Raw genomic sequence first — 24,813 nt, forward strand, 5'->3', positions numbered from 1 at the left:
TGTGGAGATGAAATCCTGTCTTCGCACTGAGGACACCATCCAACGTGTTGTGTGGCACTACCACCGTGCTAAATGGGATAGATTCAGAACAGATCTAGCAGCTCAAAACTGGGCATCCATGAGGCGCTGTGGGCCATCAGCAGCAGCAGAATTGTATTCCAGCACAATCTGTAACCTCATGGCCCGGCATATTCCTCACTCTACCATTACCAACAAGCCAGGGGATCAACCCTGGTTCAATGAGGAGTGTAGAAGAGCATGCCAGGAGCAGCACCAGGTGTACCTAAAAATGAGGTGCCAACCTGGTGAAGCTACAACTCAGGACTACATGCATGCTAAACAGCGGAAGCAACATGCTATAGACAGAGCTAAGCGATTCCACAACCAACGGATCAGATCAAAGCTCTGCAGTCCTGCCACATCCAGTCGTGAATGGTGGTGGACAATTAAACAACTAACGGGAGGAGGAGGCTCTGCAAACATCCCCATTCTCAATGTTGGCGGAGTCCAGCACGTGAGTGCAAAAGACAAGGCTGAAGCGTTTGCAACCATCTTCAGCCAGAAGTGCCGAGTGGATAATCCATCTCAGCCTCCTCCCGATATCCCCACCATCACGGAAGCCAGTCTTCGGCCAATTCGATTCACTCCACGTGATATCAAGAAACGGCTGAGTGCACTGGTTACAGCAAAGGCTATGGGCCCTGACAACATCCCAGCTGTAGTGCTGAAGACTTGTGCTCCAGAACTAGCTGCGCCTCTAGCCAAGCTGTTCCAGTACAGCTACAACACTGGCATCCACCCGACAATGTGGAAAATTGCCCAGGTATGTCCTGTCCACAAAAAGCAGGACAAATCCAATCCGGCCAATTACCGCCCCATCAGTCTACTCTCAATCATCAGCAAAGTGATGGAAGGTGTCGTCGACAGTGCTATCAAGCGGCACTTACTCACCAATAACCTGCTCATCGATGCTCAGTTTGGGTTCCGCCAGGACCACTCGGCTCCAGACCTCATTACAGCCTTGGTCCAAACATGGACAAAAGAGCTGAATTCCAGAGGTGAGGTGAGAGTGACTGCCCTTGACATCAGTGCAGCATTTGACCGAGTGTGGCACCAAGGAGCCCTAGTAAAATTGAAGTCAATGGGAATCAGGGGGAAAACTCTCCAGTGGCTGGAGTCATACGTAGCACAAAGGAAGATGGTAGTGGTTGTTGGAGGCCAATCATCTCAGCCCCAGGGCATTGCTGCAGGAGTTCCTCAGGGCAGTGTCCTAGGCCCAACCATCTTCAGCTGCTTCATCAATGACCTTCCCTCCATCATAAGGTCAGAAATGGGGATGTTCGCTGATGACTGCAGTGTTCAGTTCCATTCGCAACCCCTCAGATAATGAAGCAGTCCGAGCCTGCATGCAGCAAGACCTGGACAACATCCAGGCTTGGGCTGATAAGTGGCAAGTAACATTCGTGCCAGATAAGTTCCAGGCAATGACCATCTCCAACAAGAGAGAGTCTAACCACCTCCCCTTGACATTCAACGGCATTACCATCGCCGAATCCCCCACCATCAACATCCTGGGGGTCACCATTGACCAGAAACTTAACTGGACCAGCCATATAAATACTGTGGCTATGAGAGCAGGTCAGAGGCTGGGTATTCTGCGGCGAGTGACTCACCTCCTGACTCCCCAAAGCCTTTCCACCATCTACAAGGCACAAGTCAGGAGTGTGATGGAATACTCTCCACTCGCCTGGATGAGTGCAGCTCCAACAACACTCAAGAAGCTCGACACCATCCAAGATAAAGCAGCCCGCTTGATTGGCACCCCATCCACCACCCTAAACGTTCACTCCCTTCACCACCGGCGCACTGTGGCTGCAGTGTGCACCATCCACAGGATGCACTGCAGCAACTCGCCAAGGCTTCTTCGACAGCACCTCCCAAACCCGCGACCTCTACCACCTAGAAGGACAAGGGCAGCAGGCGCATGGGAACAACACCACCTGCACGTTCCCCTCCAAGTCACACACCATCCCGACTTGGAAATATATCGCCGTTCCTTCATGGTCGCTGGGTCAAAATCCTGGAACTCCCTTCCTAACAGCACTGTTGGAGAACCGTCACCACACGGACTGCAGCGGTTCAAGAAGGCGGCTCACCACCACCTTCTTGAGGGCAATTAGGGATGGGCAATAAATGCCGGCCTTGCCAGCGACGCCCACATCCCGTGAACGAACAAAAAAAAAGACCCAAAAGTCTCCCCCCCCCCCCCCCCCCCCCCATTTCTTTCCATCCAACTGTTTCTTGGATGATAGGTGGCTTTTACCTTATTGCCCTATGTGGAAGTCCATTACATGTGTTGGTCACTCACTGTTTGTGTACAGAACTTCGTAACATCAGCCCTAAATTTGCCTTCTACTACTTTCAACTCCTTTTAAAAAAACCTCAAAATCCATCCCTTCAGCCAAGCTTTCAGTCACCTCTCCTACTCTCTCTCGTCCTGGCTTGGTGTCTGTTTCCTTACAACTATCTGTGAAGTGCCTCCAGGCATTTTTAATGTTAGAGATGCTATATAAATGCAACTTGTTGTTGATCCCGTTAACCAAAAGTTGCACCCATCTAGAGGTTTCTCGTTCCGTTAAATGCATTCCTACAATTTAAGGTGTCAGCCATGGCTCAGTGGGTAGTATTCTTGCCTCTGAAGGTTGTGGGTTCAGGTCCCACTCCAGGGACTTGAGCACAAAATCTCGGCTGACTCTCCCAGTGCAGTACTGAGGGAGTGCTGCACTGTCAGAGGTGCCGTCTTTCGGATGAGACGTCAAACCGAGGCCCATTCTGACCTCTCAGATGGACGTAAAAGATCCCATGGCACTATTTCAAACGAGCAGGACGTTCTCCCCAGTGTCCTGGCCAATATTTATTCTTCAACCAAGATCACTAAAACGGATAATCTGGTCTTTATCATATTTCTGTTGGTGGGATCTAGCTGTGTGCAAGTTGGCTGCCACGTTTCCTACATCAGAACAGTGACTAAACTTCAAAAGTACTTCATTGGTTGTGAAAGATGCTATATAAATGTAAGTCTTTTTTTTTCTAAATCATATCGTATATGTAACCTAATGTACTTTATTGGAGCTTTGCTACCATCTGGGTCAATGGTGTACTTTTCTATAAATGATTAATATATAGATGCTGTGTAATTTTAAATGATTTGTCTTATTAACTATTTGATTGCTAAATTTCGAATGGAATAATCTAATGTCCCTAGCTGAACACAGAATAGTGTTAATCCAAGATTTCATACACAAATGCAGGCTATTATGTACCTGCTTAAATAAAGGATATAATGCACTATTGCATGGATACAGATTTGTTGTTTCAATAGAACAAATCTGCCACCTTGTGTTCTACTCAGTTTCTCCCTTGACTGCTGTTCCTGAAAATGGGAAATTGAGGGAATATTTTGTTCTTAATGCAAAATTGTTTACAGCAAGCTTTAACACATAACTTAATTTCAAAATTAGGTAGTTGCTCTGGAACTTCTATGACAGCCAAGTGGCATTGCTTCCTGCAGTATTAAGCCATAAAGACTAGAAAGTCCTGGATTTGATTGTTAGCCTGTGCTGATTTAGCAGATTTCATCCAGGGCAGTAATCAGGGCACCACAATTTGCTTAGGGACTGAAAAAATTTGCCAGGTTTCATGCTCCTGGTCACTGTCTATTGACTTTTGCTAAAAGTGCACAGGATCGGAGTTTGCTGTGATGCCTTCCACCATCAAATAGTCTGCTGATACTAGGTGTGCACATGGCACTAGAGGATTGCTGTGTTGTAGAACTGCACCCCACTAAGATTACCTTCAGGAAATGGGGATGGGTGCAAATTGCAAAAGAGAGACAAGTAGATCAGCCATGGTCCCATTGAATGGTGGAACAGGCTTGTGGGGCTGAATGGTCTACTCCTGTTCCTACGTTCCTAACTGAAAGTAAGGTTAAACAGATTCAGCCATATTGTGCTCAATACATTGGAGGCTATGCTGTGCTGAACATAAGTCTGTGAGTTTTCCCCATCTCTGCTGGGCCAGGCACTTACCATATTGGGGGTGGGGGTGGTCACCTCAGACATTCTAAAGAACATTTTGGTACCTATTTTCAGACTAATGTTGGCTGAGAATTGGAAGCAGTTCATGTGCCTTCCAGAGTCAGAGGATGAAAATTCTCTCCATACATGTAATGATGACTTGATCTAAAATACCAGCCTTTAGCCTTTTGATTCTACAATGTCTCTTAAGATAAACAAAATCAGTAACTCCAGAGATTTTGAATGATGTGGAAACTCCAGGGGAAAAAAAAGAGAGAATACCGTTTAAAAGAAAAAAAATGTATTCTGTATTGGTGTCAAGACATCAGGTGTCGGATGCAATAATGTGCACTGTGGTATATGAATTGCAAAGAATACAATCAGAAGTATAGCAGTTTACGTGCACGTTTAGCATATTTATGTGCTGACTGCATTTGTTGAAGTTTGCCTATGTACTATGGTATGAATAATCACAGCAGAACCTGATCCTGTGCTCACCCAACATCCACACTTGAACTTTTAGCACAAGTGAATGGATAAGGATCAGGAGCACGAAGCCTGACTGGTTTTTCCAGTCCCAAAGTCAGATACTGAAACAAATTGTGCTGCCCTAATTGTTGCCCTGCATAATCAGCACTGGCCATTGCCATTTAACTGCTTCCCCACACTTTTTGGAGGGGCGTTCCATGTCCAAGCACTCTTATTAATTTGAAAACAGTCCCCACTACACATAGCGAGCGTGTTTGTGCGAATGCAATTTGCCCACTATATGCGATAACCAGTATAATGTGGCCAGAGTAGTTCCGGGTTACTATATAGGGGCTTAAGTACTGTTTTTTTTTTTTATGCTGGCTCAGAGTTACTGATTTTCTTTATCTTAAGAGACATTGTAGAATCAAATGGCCAAAGACTGGTATTTTAGATCAAGCCATCATTACATGTATGGAGGGAATTTTCATCCTCTGACTCTGCACTTCCTGCTCTGTCTAAATGATCCAAATGGGAAAGAGAGATAGCGGTCTGATCACTTTCACCTGTACCATTGGAGAGCTGTACGCAGCGACACTTTAACAAGGTGCGAACAACTGCTTGAACTGCCCGAAATAGCCGGCGCACTTAGTACGGTTTAAGCGGCGCATTTGTAATTACCCTCTGTGGTAATGGAAAATAGTCAGCGCCATTTACCCAATATAGGCGGTTATCTGTGATAAGTGGGGATGGTGTAAGAGGTGGGGACTGTACTCCATCATACCACCTCTCGGTCTTGTCCCCAATGAGAAGAGGCCCATTTCTGTGAGTGTCTGTCTGTTGACCATCTCTGTGCTGTCAGACTGTCTCAAGTCATGAATGAGTCACAACTTCCACAAACACGAGGAATCAGGCTTGTGACTCTTCTTTGCACTGCCTACGATTCTCTAATGTCTCCATTGTATCTCTGACCAGAAATGAACACTACTCGAGGCACGGTCTGCACTGTTTTGGTCACAGGTTTCTCTGACTGTGCATTCTCTTGTTTTGGGTATGTAGTTTAACGTTTTATTGGCTTTGTCGATTGCTGTTGTGCATTGGCTGGACATTCTGAGCGTCGAGTCCACTAAGACTGTTAGCCATTTCATCTTCAATATCCTTTCTATAGTGTGTAACCTACAGAACCCTAACTGAGGTCTTAAGTTTTTACATATCTCATGATATAACCTATTATCCCATTAGCCTTTTTATGGCCTTAACCTGAGGTGCTGCCTTTAATGTCCTGTAAATATGTACCCTCAAAATGTGAATGCTGTGACAATTGAAATTTTCAAGACTGATATCGATAAATTTTTGTTAGGTAAGCTTATCAAGCAATATGGAGAAAAGGCGGATAATTGGAGTTGAGGTATAGATCAGCCATGATCTAATAGAATCTGGGATAGATTTGAGGGGCTGAGTGGCCTACTCGTGTTCATATGTGCATATCAATCTCTCTGCTCTTCCACAGCACCAAGCCTACTTCCATTCAGGGCATAATTACTGCTGTTTTTTCTTAACCAAAATGCATCACCTCACACTTAGCGATATTTGAATTCCAACTGGCTCTTTTCAGCCCATTTTCCCCATTGTATCGTATACTTTTGTAGTTTCCTTTGCCAGCTGCTGACATCAGCACTACTGTATCCATACCCACCTGTGATCCATTTCATCTGACATCTGGTTATGTCCCTGCCCTCCTCTTTCTTGCACCCCCCCCCCCTGCAGTTTAAATGATTTTGAATCTGTTGCTTTCTCAATGTCCCTCTCAAGTCTCTGTCCCTATTTGACTAAGATGCGGCTTATCTCGCTCGTCAGTCCTTTTTGTTCTGGTAATGTAACCAGGATTTTTTTGTGGAGGACATGGGTCAGTAAGATATGCACTATGCATTTACCTACAAAGATGACAGAAGTCTAACTTCTCCCACGTTCTGTTTGCAAAATGCAAAACACAATGTTTTCGGAGCTTTCCAAGCTAGAGTTTTGTTTCAGAAAAGCAAAATACCATAGATGCTGGAAATCCGAACCAAAAACAGAAAATGCTGGGAACACTCAGCACATCAGGTACAGCATCTATGAAGGGGAGCAGTTACCATTTCAGGTACATTGCCATTCATCAGAAGGATGAAAGTGTTTGCTCTGATGACAGGAAATGTACCTAAAAGGTTAGCTCTGCTCCTCTCCTCAGATGTTGCTGAGTGTTTCAGCATTTTCTGTTTGTGTTACACGTGTTTTGTTTACCTGGTGCTTTTCGATAAGACCAGGTCTGCTTTAATCAGTAATAAAAACAGAAAATGCTGGAAACGCTCGGCGGTTTGGGCGGTATCCGTGGAGAAAGAAATAGAGTTAAGGTTTCAGGTCCATGACCTTTTATCAGAACTCAAGATAGTTAATTGCTGAGGAGCGATGTGGCTGTGAAAGCGAGTTTTAGCAGATGCATGATCAAATATGAGATGGGAAACTGATAGCAATGTAGATGAACAGGGTAAAAGATACAAACAAAAATCCCGTTGGAAGAGCAAAAGAACAAAGTTGCATTTATACAGCACCTTTCATGACCTCAGGACGTCCCAAAGCGCTTTGTAGCCAATTAGTACTTTTGAAGCGTAGTCACTGTTGTAATGTAGGAAATGCGGCAGCTAATTTGCGCACAGCAAGGTCCCACAAACAGTAATGTGATAATGACCAGATAATCTGTTTTAGTGATGTTGATTGAGAGCCAAGACACCAGGGATAACTCCCTTGCTCTTTTTTGAAATAGTGCCGTGGGATCTTTTGCATCCACCTGAGAGGTCAGACTCGGTTTAACGTCTCATCCGAGAGACGGCGCCTCCAACAGTGCAGCACTCCCTCACTACTGCACTGGGAATGTCAGTCTAGATTTTTGTGCTCAAACCTCTAGAGTGGGGCTTGCAGCCACAACCTTCTGACTCGGAGGCATGAGTGCTGCCCACTGAGGTGGGCATTCCTGGGAGAGAAGTGGCACTGAATTAAAATACTTAATTCAAAATGCAAAATACCGCAGGCGCATTTGTGCGTTTTCCAGCAGTATTTATTTCAACATTTCCAGCATCTGCCAGCAGTCTTGTCACTTCTGCTTTGAATCGATGCAGTTTCTCCCTGTAATAAGAGCAGAAAATGCTGGAAAAGCTCAGTAAGTGAGACAGTATCTGTGGAGAAAGAAACAGAGTTAATGTTTCAGGTCAAAGACCTTTCGTCAGAACTGGAAGATGTTAGTTTTTAAGCAAATGTAAGGAATCTTACAACACCAGGTTATAGTCCAACAATTTTATTTTAAAATCACAAGCTTTCAGAGATTATCCCCTTCGTCAGGTGAGTGAGTGAATAATGTTCACCTGACGAAGGGGATAATCTCCGAAAGCTTGTGATTTTAAAATAAAATTGTTGGACTATAACCTGGTGTTGTAAGATTCCTTACATTTGTCCACCCCAGTCCATCACCGGCATCTCCACATCACAGTTTTTAAGCAAGTATGGAGCCAGGGAAAGAGGGGGAGGGGAGGGAAGGAAAAGAACAAAAGGGAAGGTCTGTGATCAGGTGGAGGGCAAGAGTGATTAAATGATAAAAGGGATGATGGTGCAAGGCAAGGAGGGTGGTAATGGGACAAGTAGAGAAACAAAAGATCGATCTAGTGGAGCTGTAAATGGCAACAACAGAACCATAACCAGCACATGCAGTCCAACAAAAAAAGCATATTTTTTTTAAAAATGGAAGCAGTAGTTATGGTCTGAAGTCATTGAAATCAATATTGAGTCCAAAAAGTTGTAAAGTGCCTAAACGAAAGATAAGATGCTGTTCCTCAAGCTTCATTGGAACAGCGTAAGAAGCCAACGACAGAGTGGGAGTGGGACGGGGAATTAAAATGGCAAGAATCATAGAATCTTACAGCACAGAAGGAGGCCATTCAGCCCGTCATGCCTGTGCCAGCTCTCTACAGCCATGAGCGTGAGTCCCAAAGGCTGTGTTGCCGGGGTTAAGGACATCTCCTCTGGGCTGGAGAGGAACTTGAAGTGGGAGGGGGAGGATCAAGTTGTCATGGTCCATGTCGGTACCAATGATACAGGCAAGACTAAGAGGTTCTGCTGAAAGTAGGAGCAGCTAGGGACTAAACTAAAAAAGCAGAACCTCAAAGGTATTAATCTCTGGATTATTACCTGAGCCATGAGCAAATTGGTTTAGGGTAAATAAGATCAGAGAGATGAATGCGTGGCTCAAAGATTGGTGTGTGAGATGTGGGTTTCGATTCATGGGGCACTGGCACCAGTACTAGGGAAAGAGAGCTGTTCCTCCAGGATGGGCTTCACCTGAACCGCTGGGACCAGTGTTCTGGCGAATCGAATAACTAGAGCTGTAGATAGGGCTTTAAACTAAATTGGCTGGGGGGGTGGGGGGTGGCGAGGAGAAATTTTAGAATGTTGAAGAGAAAGGACAAGGAAGTAGTGCAGGGAAGAGTTAAGGGCAATGATAACCAGAGTGAGACAGGAAGGGACCGAGCGAACAAACATAAGAGTACACGAACAAATGGGGTCAGAGTAGGAAAAAATGGTAAAAAGACAAAATTAAAGGTTCTTTATCTGAGTGCGTACAGCATTCATAATAAGATAGATGAATTAACAGCACAAATGAAAACAAATGGGTATGATCTCATTGCCATTACAGAGACATGGTTGCAAGGTGACCAAGGTTGGGAACTGAATATTCAGGGGTATCTGATGCTTCGGAAGGATAGGAAGAAAGGAAAAGGTGGTGGGGTAGCTCTGTTAATAAAGGATGAAATTAGTACAATAGTGAGATATGATCTTGGCTCAGAAGATCAAGATGTAGAATCAATTTGAGTGGAGGTAAGAAATAGCAAGGGTAAGAAATCTCTCGTGGGAGTAGTCCATAGTCTCCCTAACAGTAACTACACTGTAGGGCAAAATATAAATCAAGAAATAATGGGGCTTGTAAAAAAAAAACTAATGCAATAATCATGGGCGATTTTAACTTTCATATAGATTGGACAAATCAAATTGGCAAAAGTAACCCTGAGGATGAGTTCATAGTGTATTCGGGACTGTTTCTTAGAATAATACGTTGTGAAACCAACCAGGGAGCAGGCCATTTTAGATCTGGTAATGGGTAATGAGACAGGATTAATTAATGACCTCAAAGTAAAGGATCTCTTAAACAGTGATCATAATATGATAGAATTTCTCATCCAGTTTGAGAGTGAGGATGTTAGATCTGAAACTACTGTATTAAACCTAAATAAGGGCAATTACAATGGCATGAGGATAGAGTTGGCTGAAGTGGACTGGGAAATCAGATTAGAAGGTATGACGGTGTATAAGCAGTGGCAGACATTTTAAAAAGATATTTTATGACTCAACAAAAATATACCCCAGTAAGGAGGAAAGACTCCACGAGAAGGGTGTACCAACCATGGCTAACTAAGGAAGTTAAAGATGGGATCAAGTTAAAAGAAAAGGCATACAACGTGGCAAAGATTAGTGGCAATATCGAAGATTGGGAAAACTCTTAGAAACCAGCAAAGGAGGACTAAAAAAAAGAGGGAGAAAATAGATTGAGAGTAAACTAGGAAAAAATGTAAAAGCTCTTGCTGTCAGTTTTTAATAAGTATATTAAAAAGGAAGAGTAGCTAAAGTAGGTATAGGTCCCTTTAGAGGATGAGACTTCGGAAATAATAGAAAACAAGGAAATGGCAGAGGCATTGAACAGATATATTGTATCTGTCTTCACAGTAGAAGACACTAAAAGCATACCAATAATAGTAGATAATCAAGGGGAGAAGGGGAGGGAGGAACTAAAAACTATCACGAGGAAAAAATATGAGGCAAACTAATAGGTCTGCTGCATGACAAGTCCCCTGGACCCAATGGCTTGCATCCGAGGGTCCTAAAAGAAGTGGCTACAGGGATAGTGGATGCATTGGTTATAATCTTCCAAAATTCACTAGATTCTGGAAAGGTCCCAGCGGATTGGAAAACTGCAAATGTAACGCCCCTATTCAAGAAAGGGGGGAGACAGAAAGCAAGTAACTATAGGCCAATTAGCCTAACATCTGTCATCGGGAAAATGCTAGAATCGATTTATTAAAGAAGTAGTAGCAGGACATTGAGACTCAAAATAAAATCAAGGAGAGTAAACATGATATGAAAGGGAAATCATGTTTGACAAATTTATTAGTGTTCTTTTGAGGAAGTAACGAGCAGGGTAGATAAAAGGGAACCAGTAGATAGAGTGTATTTGGATTTCCGAAAGATATTCAATAAGGCGCCACATAAAAGGTTACTGCACAAGGTAAGAGCTAATGATGTTGGGGGTAATATATTAGCATGGATAGAGGATTGGCTAACTAACAGAAAACAGAGTCTGGATAAAGGGATCATTTTCAGGATGGCAGTCTGTAACTGGTGGGGTGCTGCAGGGATCAATGCTGGGGCCTCAACTATTTACAATCTAGATCAATGACTTGGATGAAGGAAGCAAGTGTACTGTGGCCAAATTTGCTGCTGATACAAATATAGATGCAAAAGTAAGTTGTGAGGAGGACAGTGTCTGCAAAGGGATATAGATAGGTTAAGTGAGTGGCAAAAATTTGGCAGATGGAGTATAATGTGGGAAAATGTGAAGTCATCCACTTTGTTAGGAAGAATAAAAAAGCAAAATATTATAAATGGGCGGGGGGGGAAAAGACTACAGAATGCTGCAGTACAGAGGGATTTGGGTGTCCTCGTACATGAAACACAAAAAGTTAGCATATAGGTGCAGCAGTTAATTGGGAAGGCAAATGGAATATTGGCCTTTTTCAAGGGGGATGGAGTATAAAAGCAGGGAAGTCTTGCTACAACTGTATATGGTGCTGGTGAGACCACACCTAGAGTACTGCGTACAGTTTTGGTGCCCTTATTTAAGGAAGGATATACTTGCATTGGAAGCGGTTCGGAGAAGGTTCACTAGGTTGATTCTGGGTATGGAAGGGTTTTCTTCCTTTGAGGAAAGATTGAGCAGGTTGTGCCTATACTCACTGGAGTTTAGAAGAATGAGAGGAGATCTTATTGAAACATAAGATTCTGAGGGGGCTTGACAGGGTAAATGCTGAGAGGATGTTTCTCCTCAGAGGAATCTAGAACTAGGGCATAGTCTTAGAATAATGGGTCGCCCATTTAAGACGGAGATGAGGAGAAATTTCTTCAGATTGTGAATTCTTTGCCCCAAAGAGTGGTGGAAGCTGAGTCATTGAATATATTCAAGGCTGAGTTAGACAAATTTTTGATCAGCAAGGGAGTCAAAGGATATGGGGAACAGGTGGGAAAGTGGAGTTGAGGCCAGAATCAGATCAACCATGATCTCATTGAATGGCGGAGCAGGCTTGAAGGGCCAAATGGCCTACTCCTGCTCCTATCTCTTACGTTCTTACGCAAGCAACTGGCTGGTCAGGGTCATGCTTGCGGACTGAGCGGAGGTGCTCAGTAAAGCGATCACCCAATCTGCGTTTGGTCTCCCCAATGTAGAGGAGACCGCATTGTGAGCAGTGACTACGCTATGCTAAATTGAAAAGTCCAAGTAAGCTGCTGCTTCACCTGGAAGTAGTGTTTGGGGCCCTGGATGGTGGGAAGGGAGGAGGTGAAAGGGCAGGTGTTGCATCACCTGCGCTCGCACATGAAGGTGCCGTGGGGAGGAGGGCGGTGATGGAAGAGTGGACCAGGGTGTCGCGGAGGGAGCGGACCTTTCAGAATTCTGAAAGGGGAGGGGAAGATGTGTTTGGTGGTGGGATCACGCTGGAGATGGCGGAGGATAACACTGTGAATGTGGAGGCTGGTGGGGTGGAAGGTGAGGTCAAGGGGGACCCTATCATGGATCGGGGGGGAGGGCAGAAGTGCGGGAAATAGGATGGACATGGTCGAGGGCCTTGTCAACTACAGTGGAGGGAATCTTCAATTGAGGAAAAAGAAAGACATATCTGAAGCACTGGTGTGGAAGGTGGCATTGTCAGAACAGATGCGATGGAGACTGAGAAACTGGGAGAAGGGAATAAAATCCTTACAGGAAGCGGGGTGGGAGGAAGTGTAATCAAGCTAGCTGTGGGAGTCGGTGAGGTTATAATAGATATTAGTTGACAGCCTATCCCCAGAAATGGAGATCGAAAAGTCGAGGAAGGGAAGAGTCGGAGATGGACCGTGTGAAGGCGAGGGAAGGGTGGAAATTGGAAGCAAATTAATGAAATTTTCCAGTTTGGGGTGAGAGCAGGAAACTGCACCGATACGGTCATCGATGTACTGGAAAAAGAATCTTGCAACACCAGGTTATAGTCCAACAGTTTTATTTGAAAATCACAAGCTTTCGGAGATTATCTCCTTCGTCAGGAGGTGAGGGAGTGGACTATCCCACAAAAAGGCAGGCATCGCTGGGAGCCATATAAGTTCGCATAGCAACACCTTTTATTTGGAGGAAGTGAGTGGAGTCGAAGGAGAAGTTGTTCAACATAAGAGCAAGTTCAGTCAGGCGGAGGAGGAGGAGGAGGGTGGTGATGGATGGGGACCGGTTGGGCCTCCGTTCAAGGAAGTAGCGGAGGGCCCGCAGGCCGTCCTGGTGGGGGATGGAGGTATGGAGGGACTTTGTCCCTGTGCGCGCGCGCCCCCTAATAGCACAACGTGCGCGCTCCCACTGCGCGCGAACCTCCTTCCAACCCAAGCGCGCCCCTAATAGCCCCTCCCCCCCGCGCGCATGCTCACTCGGGCTGCTCCGCGCCTCTGAGGCTGAACTTCCTCGTCGCGACGTCACCAGCAGCAGTACCCCGGATGAGCCGGCAAGAGCAGAAATTTCTAGAAGGCTCTCCCGGCATCGGCGAGCTGTCCACCGAGCTCCCTCGGGTAAGTTACCGCTCCCGGGCTGTGAGGTGGGTGGGGAGAAAAAAAACCATCATACCATTTCTGTCAGCTTATCTCTTTTTTTAAAAGCAGGGAGAGTTTTATATTTCCAACCACTTCTGGCTTTTGATCGTTATCAGCAAACGCTATTTCCCGTCGGTGCGCATTCCAGATTTTTTTTAAAAACCCGCTCCAGAGTGGGTCTTTTTTTTAAAAAAATGTAAAACATGTTATTTAATTGTAGCTTTTGACGGGAATTAGTTGGTTTCCTTTATTTGATCGACAAATACCGCGTTGCGGCTGCCCGTTACGCAGCCTGGCTCGATGAATCCCGTCATAAACTTTGCTTCCGGTTTGGTTTATTTTTTATAAATGATTATTTATCCCCTCCCCCTCCGCGGGGTCAGTATGGAGCAGAATGTTGGGGCTCCGACCCGCGGTTGTATGTTGAGGTTTTTAAGTTCCATTTATTGAAAACGTCGACGGACACGAGGGCGCGGATCCGTAATGTTCCCCCCCTGCATCTGAGAGGCGTCACTTCCGGCCGCATCCGCCGGTTTATGCCCACGTGACCCGCCTGGCCAGGATTCCCTTCGAAGCTCCCTTGCCCAATCACTGCGCCCATTGCATTTGTTCAACTCTTATTTCCTGCTCGCCGTCTTCCACGCCTGATGTTTGCGCTTGCTGCATAACGTCATCTAGTAAGTTTCAATTTTCCACCAGTATGCGCTTGCTGCATAATCTCTTCCTTTTTGAGTTTCAATTTCTTGCTAGAACTAAAGATCATGGGAGAATTTGCCAATATTTAAAGTGGACATATGCTTGCATAGAAATTACAGCACAGAAATAGGCCATTCATAGAATGGTTACAGCGCAGAAGGAGGCCATTGGGCCCATCGAGTCCATGCTGGCTCTCTGCGAGAGCAATCCAACTGGTCGCACTCCCCTGCCCTTTCCCTGTAACTTTTTTTTCTTTCAAGTACTTATCCAATTCCCTTTTGAAAGCCACTGGAGTATTGTGTCCAGTTCTGGGCACTGCATTTCAGGAAGGATGTGAAAGCTTTAGAGAGGGTACAGAAGAGATTTACTAGCATGATTCCAGGAATGAGGGACTTTAGTTACATGGATAGACAGGAGAAGCTGGGGTTGTTCTCCCTGGATCCGAGATGGTTGCAAGGAGATTTGATAGAGGTATTCAAAATCATGAAGGGTCTAGATAGAGAGAAACTGTCCCCATTGGAAGGGTCAAGGACCAGAGGACATAGATTTAAGGCGATTGGCAAAAAAACCAAAGGTGACATGAAAAGCTTTTTTACATATGAGTGGTTAGGACCTGGAATGAACTGCCCAAGGTGGGCGGTGGAGGCAGATTAAATCATGGCCTTCAAAAGGGAACTGAATAAGTACTTGAAAGAAAAAAAATTGCAGGCTTATGGGGAATGGGCGGGGGAGTGGGACTAGCTAGATTGCTCTTGCAGACTTGATGGGCTGAATGGCCTCCTTCTGTGCTGTATCCATTCTATGATTGAATCTGCCTCCACCACCACCCCAGACAGTGCATTCCAGATCATAAGCACTCACTGCATTAAAAAAAAGTTTTTCCTCATGTCACCTTTGGTTCTTTTGCCATTCACCTTAAATCTGTCCCAATTCTTGACCCTTCTGCCAATTGGAACAGTTTCTCTTTATCTTCTCTGTCTAGACCTGTTGTGATTTTGAACACTTCTATCAAATCTCCTCTCAATCCTCTCTGCTGTAAGGAGAACAACCCCAGCTTCAACAGTGTATCCACATAACTGAAGTCCCTTATGCCTGGAACTATTCTAGTAAATCTTTTCTGCACCCTTTCTAAGGCCTTTACATCCTTCCTAAAATGCAGTGCCCAGAATTGGACATAATACTCCAGTTGTGGCTGAACCAGTGTTTTATAAAGGTTCATCATAGCCTCCTTGCTTTTATACCCTGCCTCTGTTTATAAGGTCCATGATTCCGTATGCTTTTTTAACCACTTTCTCATCCTGCCCTGCCATCTTCAATGACCTGTGCACATATACCCCCAGGTCTCTGTTCCTGCACCCCCTTTAGAATTGTACCTTTTAGTTTATATTGCCTTTCCTTGTTCTTCCTACAAAAATGTATCACTTTGCAATTTTCTGTGTTAAATTTCATCTGCCACATCTCTGCCCATTCCATAAGCCTGTCTATGTCCCCTTGAAGTCTATCACTATCCTCCTCACTGTTCACTACAATTCCAAGCTTTGAGTCATCGGCAAGTTTTGCAATTGTGCCCTGTACCTTCAAGTCTAAGTCACTAACATATATCAAGAAAAGCAGAGGTTCTAGTACTGACCCCTGGGGGACACCACTGTATACCTTCCTCCAGTCTGAAAAACAACTGTTCACTGCTACCCTCTATTTCTTGTCTCTTGGCCAATTTTGTATCCATGCTGCCATTGCCCCTTTTATTCCATGGGCTTCAACTTTGCTGACAAACCTATTATGTGGCACTTTATCAAATGCATTGTCCTTATCAGCCCTCCCTGTTACCTCATCAAAAAACTCAATCAGGTTAGTTAAACACGAGTTGCCTTTAACAATCCGTGCTGGCTTTCCTTAATTAATCCACACTTGTCCAAGTGACTTAATTTTGTCCCGGATTATTGTTTCTAAAAGCTTCCCCATCACAGAGGTTATTGACTGGCCTGTAGTTGCTGGGTTTATCCTTACACCCTTGTCCAAAAAAGGGTTTAACATTTGCAATTCTCCAGTCCTTTGGCACCACACCTGTATTTAAGGATGATTGGAAGATTATGGCCAGTACCTCCACAATTTCCACCTGTGTTTCCCTCTGCAACCTAGGATGCATCCCATCCAGACCTGGTGACTTATCTACTTTAAGTACAGCCAGCCTTTCTAGTACCTCCTCTTTATCGATTTTTAGTCCATCCAGTATCTCAATTACCTCCTTTTTACTGTGACTTTGGCAGCATCTTCCTTGGTAAAGACAGATGCAAAGTACTCATTTAGTACCTCAGCCTTGCCCTCTGCCTCCATGAGTGGGTCTCTAATTGGCTCCACCCCTCTTACTACCTGTTTACTATTTATATACCTATAGAAGACTTTTGGGTTCCCTTTTATGTTGGTTGCCAGTCTAGTCTCATGCTCCTTCTTTGCCCCTTTTTTTTTCCTTTTTCCCACCCCCTCTGAGCTTTCTATATTCAGCTTGGTTCTCACTTGTATTATCAACCTGACATCTGTCATACGCCCCCTTTCATGCTTCATCTTACTCTCTATCTCTTTCGTCATCCAGGGAGGCTTTGGTTGCCCTATCTTTCCCCCTCGTGGGAATGTACCTAGACTGTACCCGAACCATCTCCTTTTGGCCCAACAGGTCCATGGCGGTATGCTCCACAGGAGCCTCTTCTCCTTACTTCATCTAACCCAATCAGCATAATCTTCTATTCCTTTCTCCCTCATGTGTTTATCTAGCTTCCCCTTAAATGCATCTATGCTATTTGCCTCATTTATTCCCTGTGGTAGTGAGTTCCACATTCTAATCACTGTCAGGGTAAAGTGTCTCCTGAATTGCCTATTGGATTTATTAGTGACTATCTTATATTTACGGTCCCTAGTTCTGGTCTCCCCGCAGTGGAAACATCATCTCCATGTCTACCTTGTCAAACCCTTTGAGAGACCAGGGGGTGCACATACATTAATCTTTGAAGGTGGTGGGACAAGTTGAGAAGACTGTTTTTAAAAAAGCATATGGGATCCTGGGCTTTATTAATAGAGGCATAGAGTACAAAAGCAATGAAGTTATGTTTAACCTTTATAAAACACTGGTTACGCCTCAGCTGGAATATTGTGTCCAATTCTGGGCATCACATTTTAGGAAGGATGTCAGGGCCAGAGAAGGTGCAGAAGAGATTTATTAGAATGGTGCCTGGGATGAGGGACTTCAATTATGTGGAGAGACTGGAGAAGCTGGGGTTGCTCTCCTTAGAGCAGATAAAGTTATGGGGAAATTTGATACAGGTGTTCAAAATCATGAGCGGTTTTAATAGAGTAAATAAGGAGAAACTGTTTCCAGTGGAAGAAGGGTTAGTAACCAGAGGACCCAGATTTAAGGTGATCAGCAAAAGAGCCAGAGGCGACATGAGGAAACATTTTTTTACGCAGTGTTATGATCTGGAATGCACTGCCTACAAGGGTGGGTGGAAGCAGATTCAATAGTAACTTTCAAAAGAGAATTGGATAAATATTTAAAGGGGGGAAAAAAATTACAGGGCTATAGGGAAGAGCAGGGGAATGGGACTAATTGGATAGCTTTCACAGAGCTGGCTCAGGCATGATGGGCTGAAGATGATAATCTTAATGACCTCTATCAAGTCACCCCTCCGTCTTTTTTCTAAAAAGGAAACATTTGCAGGGCTATGGGAGAGTGGGACTAATTGGATAATTTCAGAGCTAGCACAGGCACAATGGGCCGAATAGCCGCCTTCTGTGCTGTGTTTAAGTCTAGAGTCAGGCAATCAAAATTAAAGATAAATTGCGAGATCGTGTTCATTCCGTTTGCACCTTGAACAATAGTTCTCTGCATCCTGGTCTGGTCTTGTAGACAATTCCTGACTTCATTATAAAAATCAGCTTCCATTTTAACTAGCTATTTCAAAACTGAAATAAAATACAGAACTGTTACTTTGTCAGCACATATCTGGTCAGACATTTTAGAGTTGCTGCACCAATTCTATAAGGGAGGAACTGGGAGTACTAAATTGGAGATTGTATTGAAACCTAAAACTAATGATTAACAAACATCTATTGTGGTGAGCAATTCAGAGTGAAGTATCCAATGGAGTGGTTTGAAAAGAAGAAAACTTAAAAGGAGAATGCACTTCCGGAAAAGGTGGTGGAAGCAGATTCAATAGCAACTTTCAATAGGGAATTGGATATATAGAAAGATACTGCACAGAAAGAGGCCATTCGGCCCATCGCGCCTGTGCCGGCTCTTTGAAAGCTATCCAGTTAGTTCCACTCCCCTGTGCTTACCCCATGGCCTTTTAAAATTATTTCCTCTTCAAATATTTATCCAATACCCTTTACTATTGAATTGATTCCACCACCCTTTCTTGCAGTGCATTCCTGATCACAACACGCTGCGTAATTTTATTTTCTCCTCATGTCACCGCTGGTTCTTTTGCTGATCACCTCAAATCTGTGTCCTCTGCCACTGGAAACAGTTTCTTATTTACTCTATCAAAACCATTCATGATTTTGAACACCTCTATCAAATCTCCCCGTAACCTTATCTGCTCTAAAGAGAACAACCCCAGCTTCTCCAGTCTCGCCACATAACTGAAGTCCCTCATCCCTGGAACTAATCTCATGCTCTGTAAAGCCTTGACATCCTTCCTAAAATGTGATGCCCAGAATTGAACACAATACTCCAGCTGAGGCCTAACCAGTATTTTATAGAAGTTTAGCATAACTTTCTTGCTTTTGTATTCTATGCCTCTTAAAAAGCATATGGGATCCTTAGCTTTATTAACAGCTGTCTCAAATTTATGGGGAAAGGGGAGTGGAACTAATTGGATAGCTATTTCAAAGACCCGGCACAGGCACGACTGGCTAAATGGCCACCTCCAGTGCTGTAACTGGCAGGAGCCTGGTGATAAGGTGGTAGGTACTCAGTGTTGCTCTACGTGGCCATGGTCTGGCCCATTCCCCGCTGATCTGCCATCAATCACCTGAACTATCTTCCACTTTGCCTGGAGGTCCAAGGTAGAACGCGTCCGCAGGGATACCTTGTACAAGCCCCCAGACAAAGTGGGGAGGGGCGTCCCCAATGCCGCTCTGATCCTGATGGCCACCTTTGTGTGTGGCTGCCTCAGGATGTGTGTAGAGCCCCAGTACGCAAACACTAAGTGTCACGACCTGCTGAGTTTATGCCTGTCCACCACACTAAGACGACTGGGTCTGGCCGAGCAGATGCAGGACATCCCGTCCAACTGGACCGTACCCCACCGCCTGTCCCAGGTGAAGTCTCTGAGGAGGAACCCTTTCAACCACACGGCCGTCAGTCAGTGGTCGGCACGGAACGTTCTGAGAGTCCTGCAGGGAAAGGAGAGGGTGGATCCCATCGGGCAGTTCCCCAGCCAGACAGTCAATGCCATTTGGCAGAATGTCTCGTCGCCGGAACTGACCGGGCACCAGGATGTAGCGAGAAGGGACCCTCCCAGTGCGGTCCTTCCAACATGCACGGAATCTCAGCGCCCCCGAGGCTGCGGCGGGGACGAGAATGTCCACCTCCTGATGGACTGCCCCTTTGTGTAGAAGGTGTGGAAAGAGATGCATTGGTATGTGTCCTGGTTCATCCCCAATAGCTTGGTAACACGGGCCGCTGTGCTCTATGGGTTGATCCCCGGGACGCACACCAAGGCAGATATCAACTGCTGCTGGAAGACCATCAACTCGGTGAAGGAGGCCCTTTGGTCCACCCAAAACCTGTTGGTCTTCCAGCGGAAGGAGCTGTCCATGACAGAGTGTTGCCGACTGGCACGTTCCAAGGTCCAGGCGTACGTGCTACGGGACGCACTGAAGCGAGGTGCAGCCTAAGCAAAGGCTCTATGGGAAAAGGCCACCATGTAAGAACCCCCCCCATTTCGTATTGTACAGAATGTATTAGAAAATATGTACTGTTTTGAATTGGAATAATGAGATCATAATGTGTACGCTTTGCATTGTATTGGTTCGAACTGCATTGCTTGGAATTGTCCTTTTACATTGAACTGTGTGTATCTTTAAATTTTATGAAATAAAGTAATTTTGAAATATGAAACAAAGTATGATTCGACTAGAGAAAAAGTTAATACAAATTGTACATTATAAAATAAGATGCAAAGGCATCTAAGATTTACTTAGCAGGATTTTTTTTCTTTTTGTACACTTATTAGAAGAATTGTGACTTTGAAGAACAGACTGGGTTGGGGCTTAACTCAGTGGTAGCACGCTTGCCTCCAAGTCAGAATGTTGTGTTCAAGTCCCACTCCAGAGATTTAAGCACCTAATCTAGGCTGACACCAGTGCAGTAATAAGGGAATGCTGCACTATTAAAGGTGCCGTCTTTCAGATGAGACGTTAAATCGAGGCCCTATGTGCCCCCTCAGGTGAACATAAAAGATCCCATGGCACTATTTTGAAGAAGAGCAGGAGCTCCCTGGTGTCCTGGCCAATATTTATCCCTTAACCAACGTCATCAAAACAGATTATCTTGTCATTTATTTCATTGCTGTTTATGGGACTTTGCTGTGTGCAAATTGGCTGTTGCATTTCCTACATTACACTTGTAGTGACTACGCTTCAAAAGTACTTCATTGGCTGTAAAGCGCTTTGGGACATCCTGAGGTCGTGAAGAGTACTACATAAATTCAAATTCTTTGAGGCAATCAGAATGAACTTTCATGAACAGTTCTCTTAAGTAAGAGATGGATTAATGAGCTGGACACTAGTTTCTTTATGTTTGGTACATATTGTATCTTTTTCAAAAGGCACTTATGTATGCTGCCTGGACTAGAGGATGAAGATACACAATTTTTGCAAATTGTGTTAGATGGCTACAATTTACAATGACATTTATTTATATTGTCTCACTTCTCTGCAGATTTCAGTGAACTAATTAATTTGTTTCTAAATATCCTGTGATGCAACAGAGATGTTGATAGAAACTCCCTTCAGGCATATGTTGACTCATTTGCAGCTGTCCCCATCCCTGTTAGCTGGATCATGTGCCTCTTGCAGAAGGATAGGTGACTTCCTCTTGACCTGGTTGATGAGAATGCGTGAGCAGCTTGGTATAAAACACACATCTGTTATCCGTTTAAACCTTGGGTGAATCCGCCTGACTTTACATTTAAAAACTGTTTGCTTAAAGGCCCTCAAATTAGTACCAATGATGCGTGGAAGGGGAGAAATGAGGATGGTGGGGTTAAAACACCATCATTGTTAACCTAAAGGTACAAGAAAGCTGAAGCAATTTTTCTGTGATCTGTATTTAATAAATACATGATAAGTGAGGAAAGTGCACCTACTCACAGCATGAGAGGCTTGTATTATGTCAAATGCTGCAATTCCAGTTTGTAATGGGTCTTGATTGTGTTTTTGAATAACTCGTGATGCAATATTGCACTCCGATTCTAGGGTATTTGTGGTTTGGTAGAGATTGCAGTTTTTCCCTGAGGATCTTTTGTATTCCATATTTCTTTGTAAGCAAGAGTTTGCTCTGTGGGGAGTCTTGCCACAGTGTTAAGGGAGGAGCTGCGCAGCTACATACCAACTAAGAGTGATGTAACTCGTTTCATCCATATTTTACATGTAACACCCTTGGGCTTGGCTACTAGTTTTAACAGTGATGATAATTGCTTATTGCATACATTTTTCAGCAGATCATGAAGTTATTATTTTAGTTCAAAATTGACTTATGTTTTACAGGCTACTACAGTGAAAGATGGTGAAGGAAACTGCATTCTATGATGTTTTGGGGGTTAAACCCAATGCAAGTGCAGAGGTACTCAAAAAGGCCTATCGGAAACTAGCTCTGAAATACCACCCTGACAAGAATCCAAATGAAGGTGAAAAGGTAGGGGTGTGTGTATGTATACCGTCACTTATCCAAAACTGTTTAAACTTAATGGAAATAAATTCTTTAACACCAGTAACAGCTGCCAAGTGCTGTGCATTATAAAGGGTTTCCATGTAAGTGATCACATGATGAAACCTAATTAGGCTTGCATTATGACCATGTAAATTGAATCCATAGCAACAATGTCTTGAATAGAGACTAGTAAACCTATCCCTGGCCTTTCTTGCCTCTTCATTTTAGGAATGTACTGCCAAGTGCACTGAATGGATATTAACATGCAGAGCATACAAGCAGCAGTGTGATTATGGCAGTGAACCAGACACATTATTATTTGCAAAACTTGAATACTGAAGTTTTCCAAAAGTTGTTGATTTTGTGCATTCTTTTTTTCTATCTAACTTGTAAAACTGAACTGTTTTAAAAGAGTAACAGTTATCATGTTGAAATAAGCCATGTTGCTGAACCACTAGTTGTCAATCTCCCATCTGAAACTACAGTGAGAAGACCCCCCCCCCCCCCCCCCACCTTCTGTGGGAGTGAATCTTCTAGCCCCCATCTGATGTACATGATACCTTTTTGTTTAGTGGTGGTGCTGATCATTTTGGATTTTGTTTAAATTGTAATGTTTCTTGGTGGTTGATGACCATAATGGGGAGGAGGTGGAATTTGCAGGTGAAACTGTCCAGCCATTGTGGTGAGAGGACAATTTATTTGTGGTACAAAGAGAGATGAGTTGCTTCTGTATAAAGCTAAACGTGTTATCTCTGATATTAGATAACTTACGTTTGAGTAACTATTTCAAATGACATGACCGTTATCTAATGTCTAAATGTTACTAACTCTGCTTTATACATCAGACCATTTTAGTACTGAATACCTTTTAACTACACTTGGGACTAGTCTGGTATTGAAGGATAACTTGTATCTTTTGCTACAGTTCAAACAGATTTCTCAAGCTTATGAAGTACTATCCGATTCCAAGAAACGAGAACTCTATGACCGCGGTGGTGAGCAAGCTATCAAAGAAGGTGGTACCGGTAGCAGTGGTGGATTTGGTTCGCCGATGGACATTTTCGATATGTTCTTTGGTGGAGGAGGCAGAATGCACAGAGAAAGGAGAGGTAGAGATGCTCTTTTTATGATTTTTTTTAAAAGACTTGCAATTTTTGACACTACAGTTAAAAAAAAAACACAACACGTTGCAGCAAAAGGAAACTTCCTTTATCAACGTGCACACATCCTTGCATATACAGTCCCCACTGCTTATAGCGGGCTCAATGGTGTTAACGCTATTTTCCTGCAATATACGGGTGGTAAAACAAAAAAAGTATGTAAGTAACCAACTTTTTTTTAAACAGGAAATCTCACTTGGCAACTGCCTCTCCTAATTGTTAGTAGTTGCATTCAAAATCTGATCACTAAGGTAATCGCATTTTAATGAGGTGTGAGTAGCTGAGTGAAACTGCTTGAAGACCTGACGTTGCTTGAAATCAGCAGCGCCTTTTAAAATGATGTTATATTGAACTGCCCAAAGTAGTTGGCGTGCATAATACATTATAAGAGGTGCTTTTGTAACTGAATCCTACAGTAATGACAAAAAGCACTAACCATTTGCCCGATTATAGAAGGGTGGATGTGTAAGTGGTATATATTAATGATTTGGACTTGAATGTGGGGGGGCTTGATCAAGAAGTTTGCAGATGATATAAAAATTGGCATTGTGGTTGTTAGAAAAGCTGTAGACTGCAGGAAGATATCAATGGACTGGACAGGTGGGCAGAAAAGTGCCAAATGGAGTTCAATCCAGAGAAGTGTGAGGTAATGCATTTGGGGAGGGCAAACAAGGCAAGGGAATACATAATAAATGGGAGGATACTGAGGTGTAGAGGAACAAAGAGACCTTTGAGTGCCTGTCCAGAGCCCCGAAGGTAGTTAAAAAGGCTTACTGGATACTTTCCTTTATTAGCTGAGGCATAGAATATACGAGCAGGGAGGTTATGCTAGAACTGCATAAAACAATAGTTAGGCCACAGCTTGAGTACTGCGTACAGTTCTGGTCACCACATTACAGGAACGATGTGATTGCACTAGAGAGGGTACAGAGGAGATTTACGAGGATGTTGCCAGGGCTGGAGAATTTTAGCTATGAGGAAAGATTGGATGGGCTGGGGTTGTTTTCTTTGGAACAAAGAAGGCTGAGGGTAGATTTAATTGAGGTATATAAAATTATGATGTGACTAGATAGTGGATAGGGAGGACCTATTTCCATTAGTAAAGGGGTCAGTGCCCAGGGAGTATAGATTTAAAGTAATTGGTAGAAGGGTTAAAGGGGAGCTGAGGAGAAATTTTTCACCCAGAGGGTGGTGGGGCCTGGAATTCCCTGCCTGGTGGTAAAGGCAGAAACCCTCAACTCATTTAAAAAGTACTTGGATGTGCATTTGAAGTGCCGTAACCTACAGGGCTACGGACCAAGTGCTGGAAAGTGGGATTAAGTTGGATAGCTCTTTTTCGGCCGGCACAGACACGGTGGGCCAAATGGCCTCCTTCTGTGCCGTAACTTGCTATGATTCTATGATGGGGACTGTTACTCTTTTAGGAGCTGGTTTGAGCAAACAGGTGTGTTTCCTTTTGTTGGATACTTTTCTTCCCCCACTTAGTGCTTTTCTACTGTGGCACATAACTCTTAATTACATGAGT

General features: G+C 44.0%; 1 protein-coding gene across 3 annotated transcripts in view; it reads left to right on the forward strand.

Annotated features, from left to right (window-relative positions):
* LOC137321232 (dnaJ homolog subfamily A member 1-like) overlaps positions 1–24,813 on the forward strand; it is a 41,284-nt gene that overhangs the window by 3,227 nt on the left and 13,244 nt on the right. For 2 of the 3 annotated variants that reach the window (XM_067983553.1, XM_067983552.1), the window contains exons 2-3: positions 21,966–22,113; positions 23,054–23,237. In XM_067983553.1, coding sequence (XP_067839654.1) covers positions 21,982–22,113; positions 23,054–23,237 — 316 coding nt within the window. In that variant the 5' untranslated portion in view covers positions 21,966–21,981. Of the gene's footprint in view, positions 1–13,375; positions 13,482–21,965; positions 22,114–23,053; positions 23,238–24,813 lie in introns of those variants that run through there. The other variant, XM_067983551.1, reaches the window with a different exon arrangement.

This window comes from Heptranchias perlo, chromosome 4 (assembly GCF_035084215.1).
Source record: "Heptranchias perlo isolate sHepPer1 chromosome 4, sHepPer1.hap1, whole genome shotgun sequence".
Taxonomy (NCBI): domain Eukaryota; kingdom Metazoa; phylum Chordata; class Chondrichthyes; order Hexanchiformes; family Hexanchidae; genus Heptranchias; species Heptranchias perlo.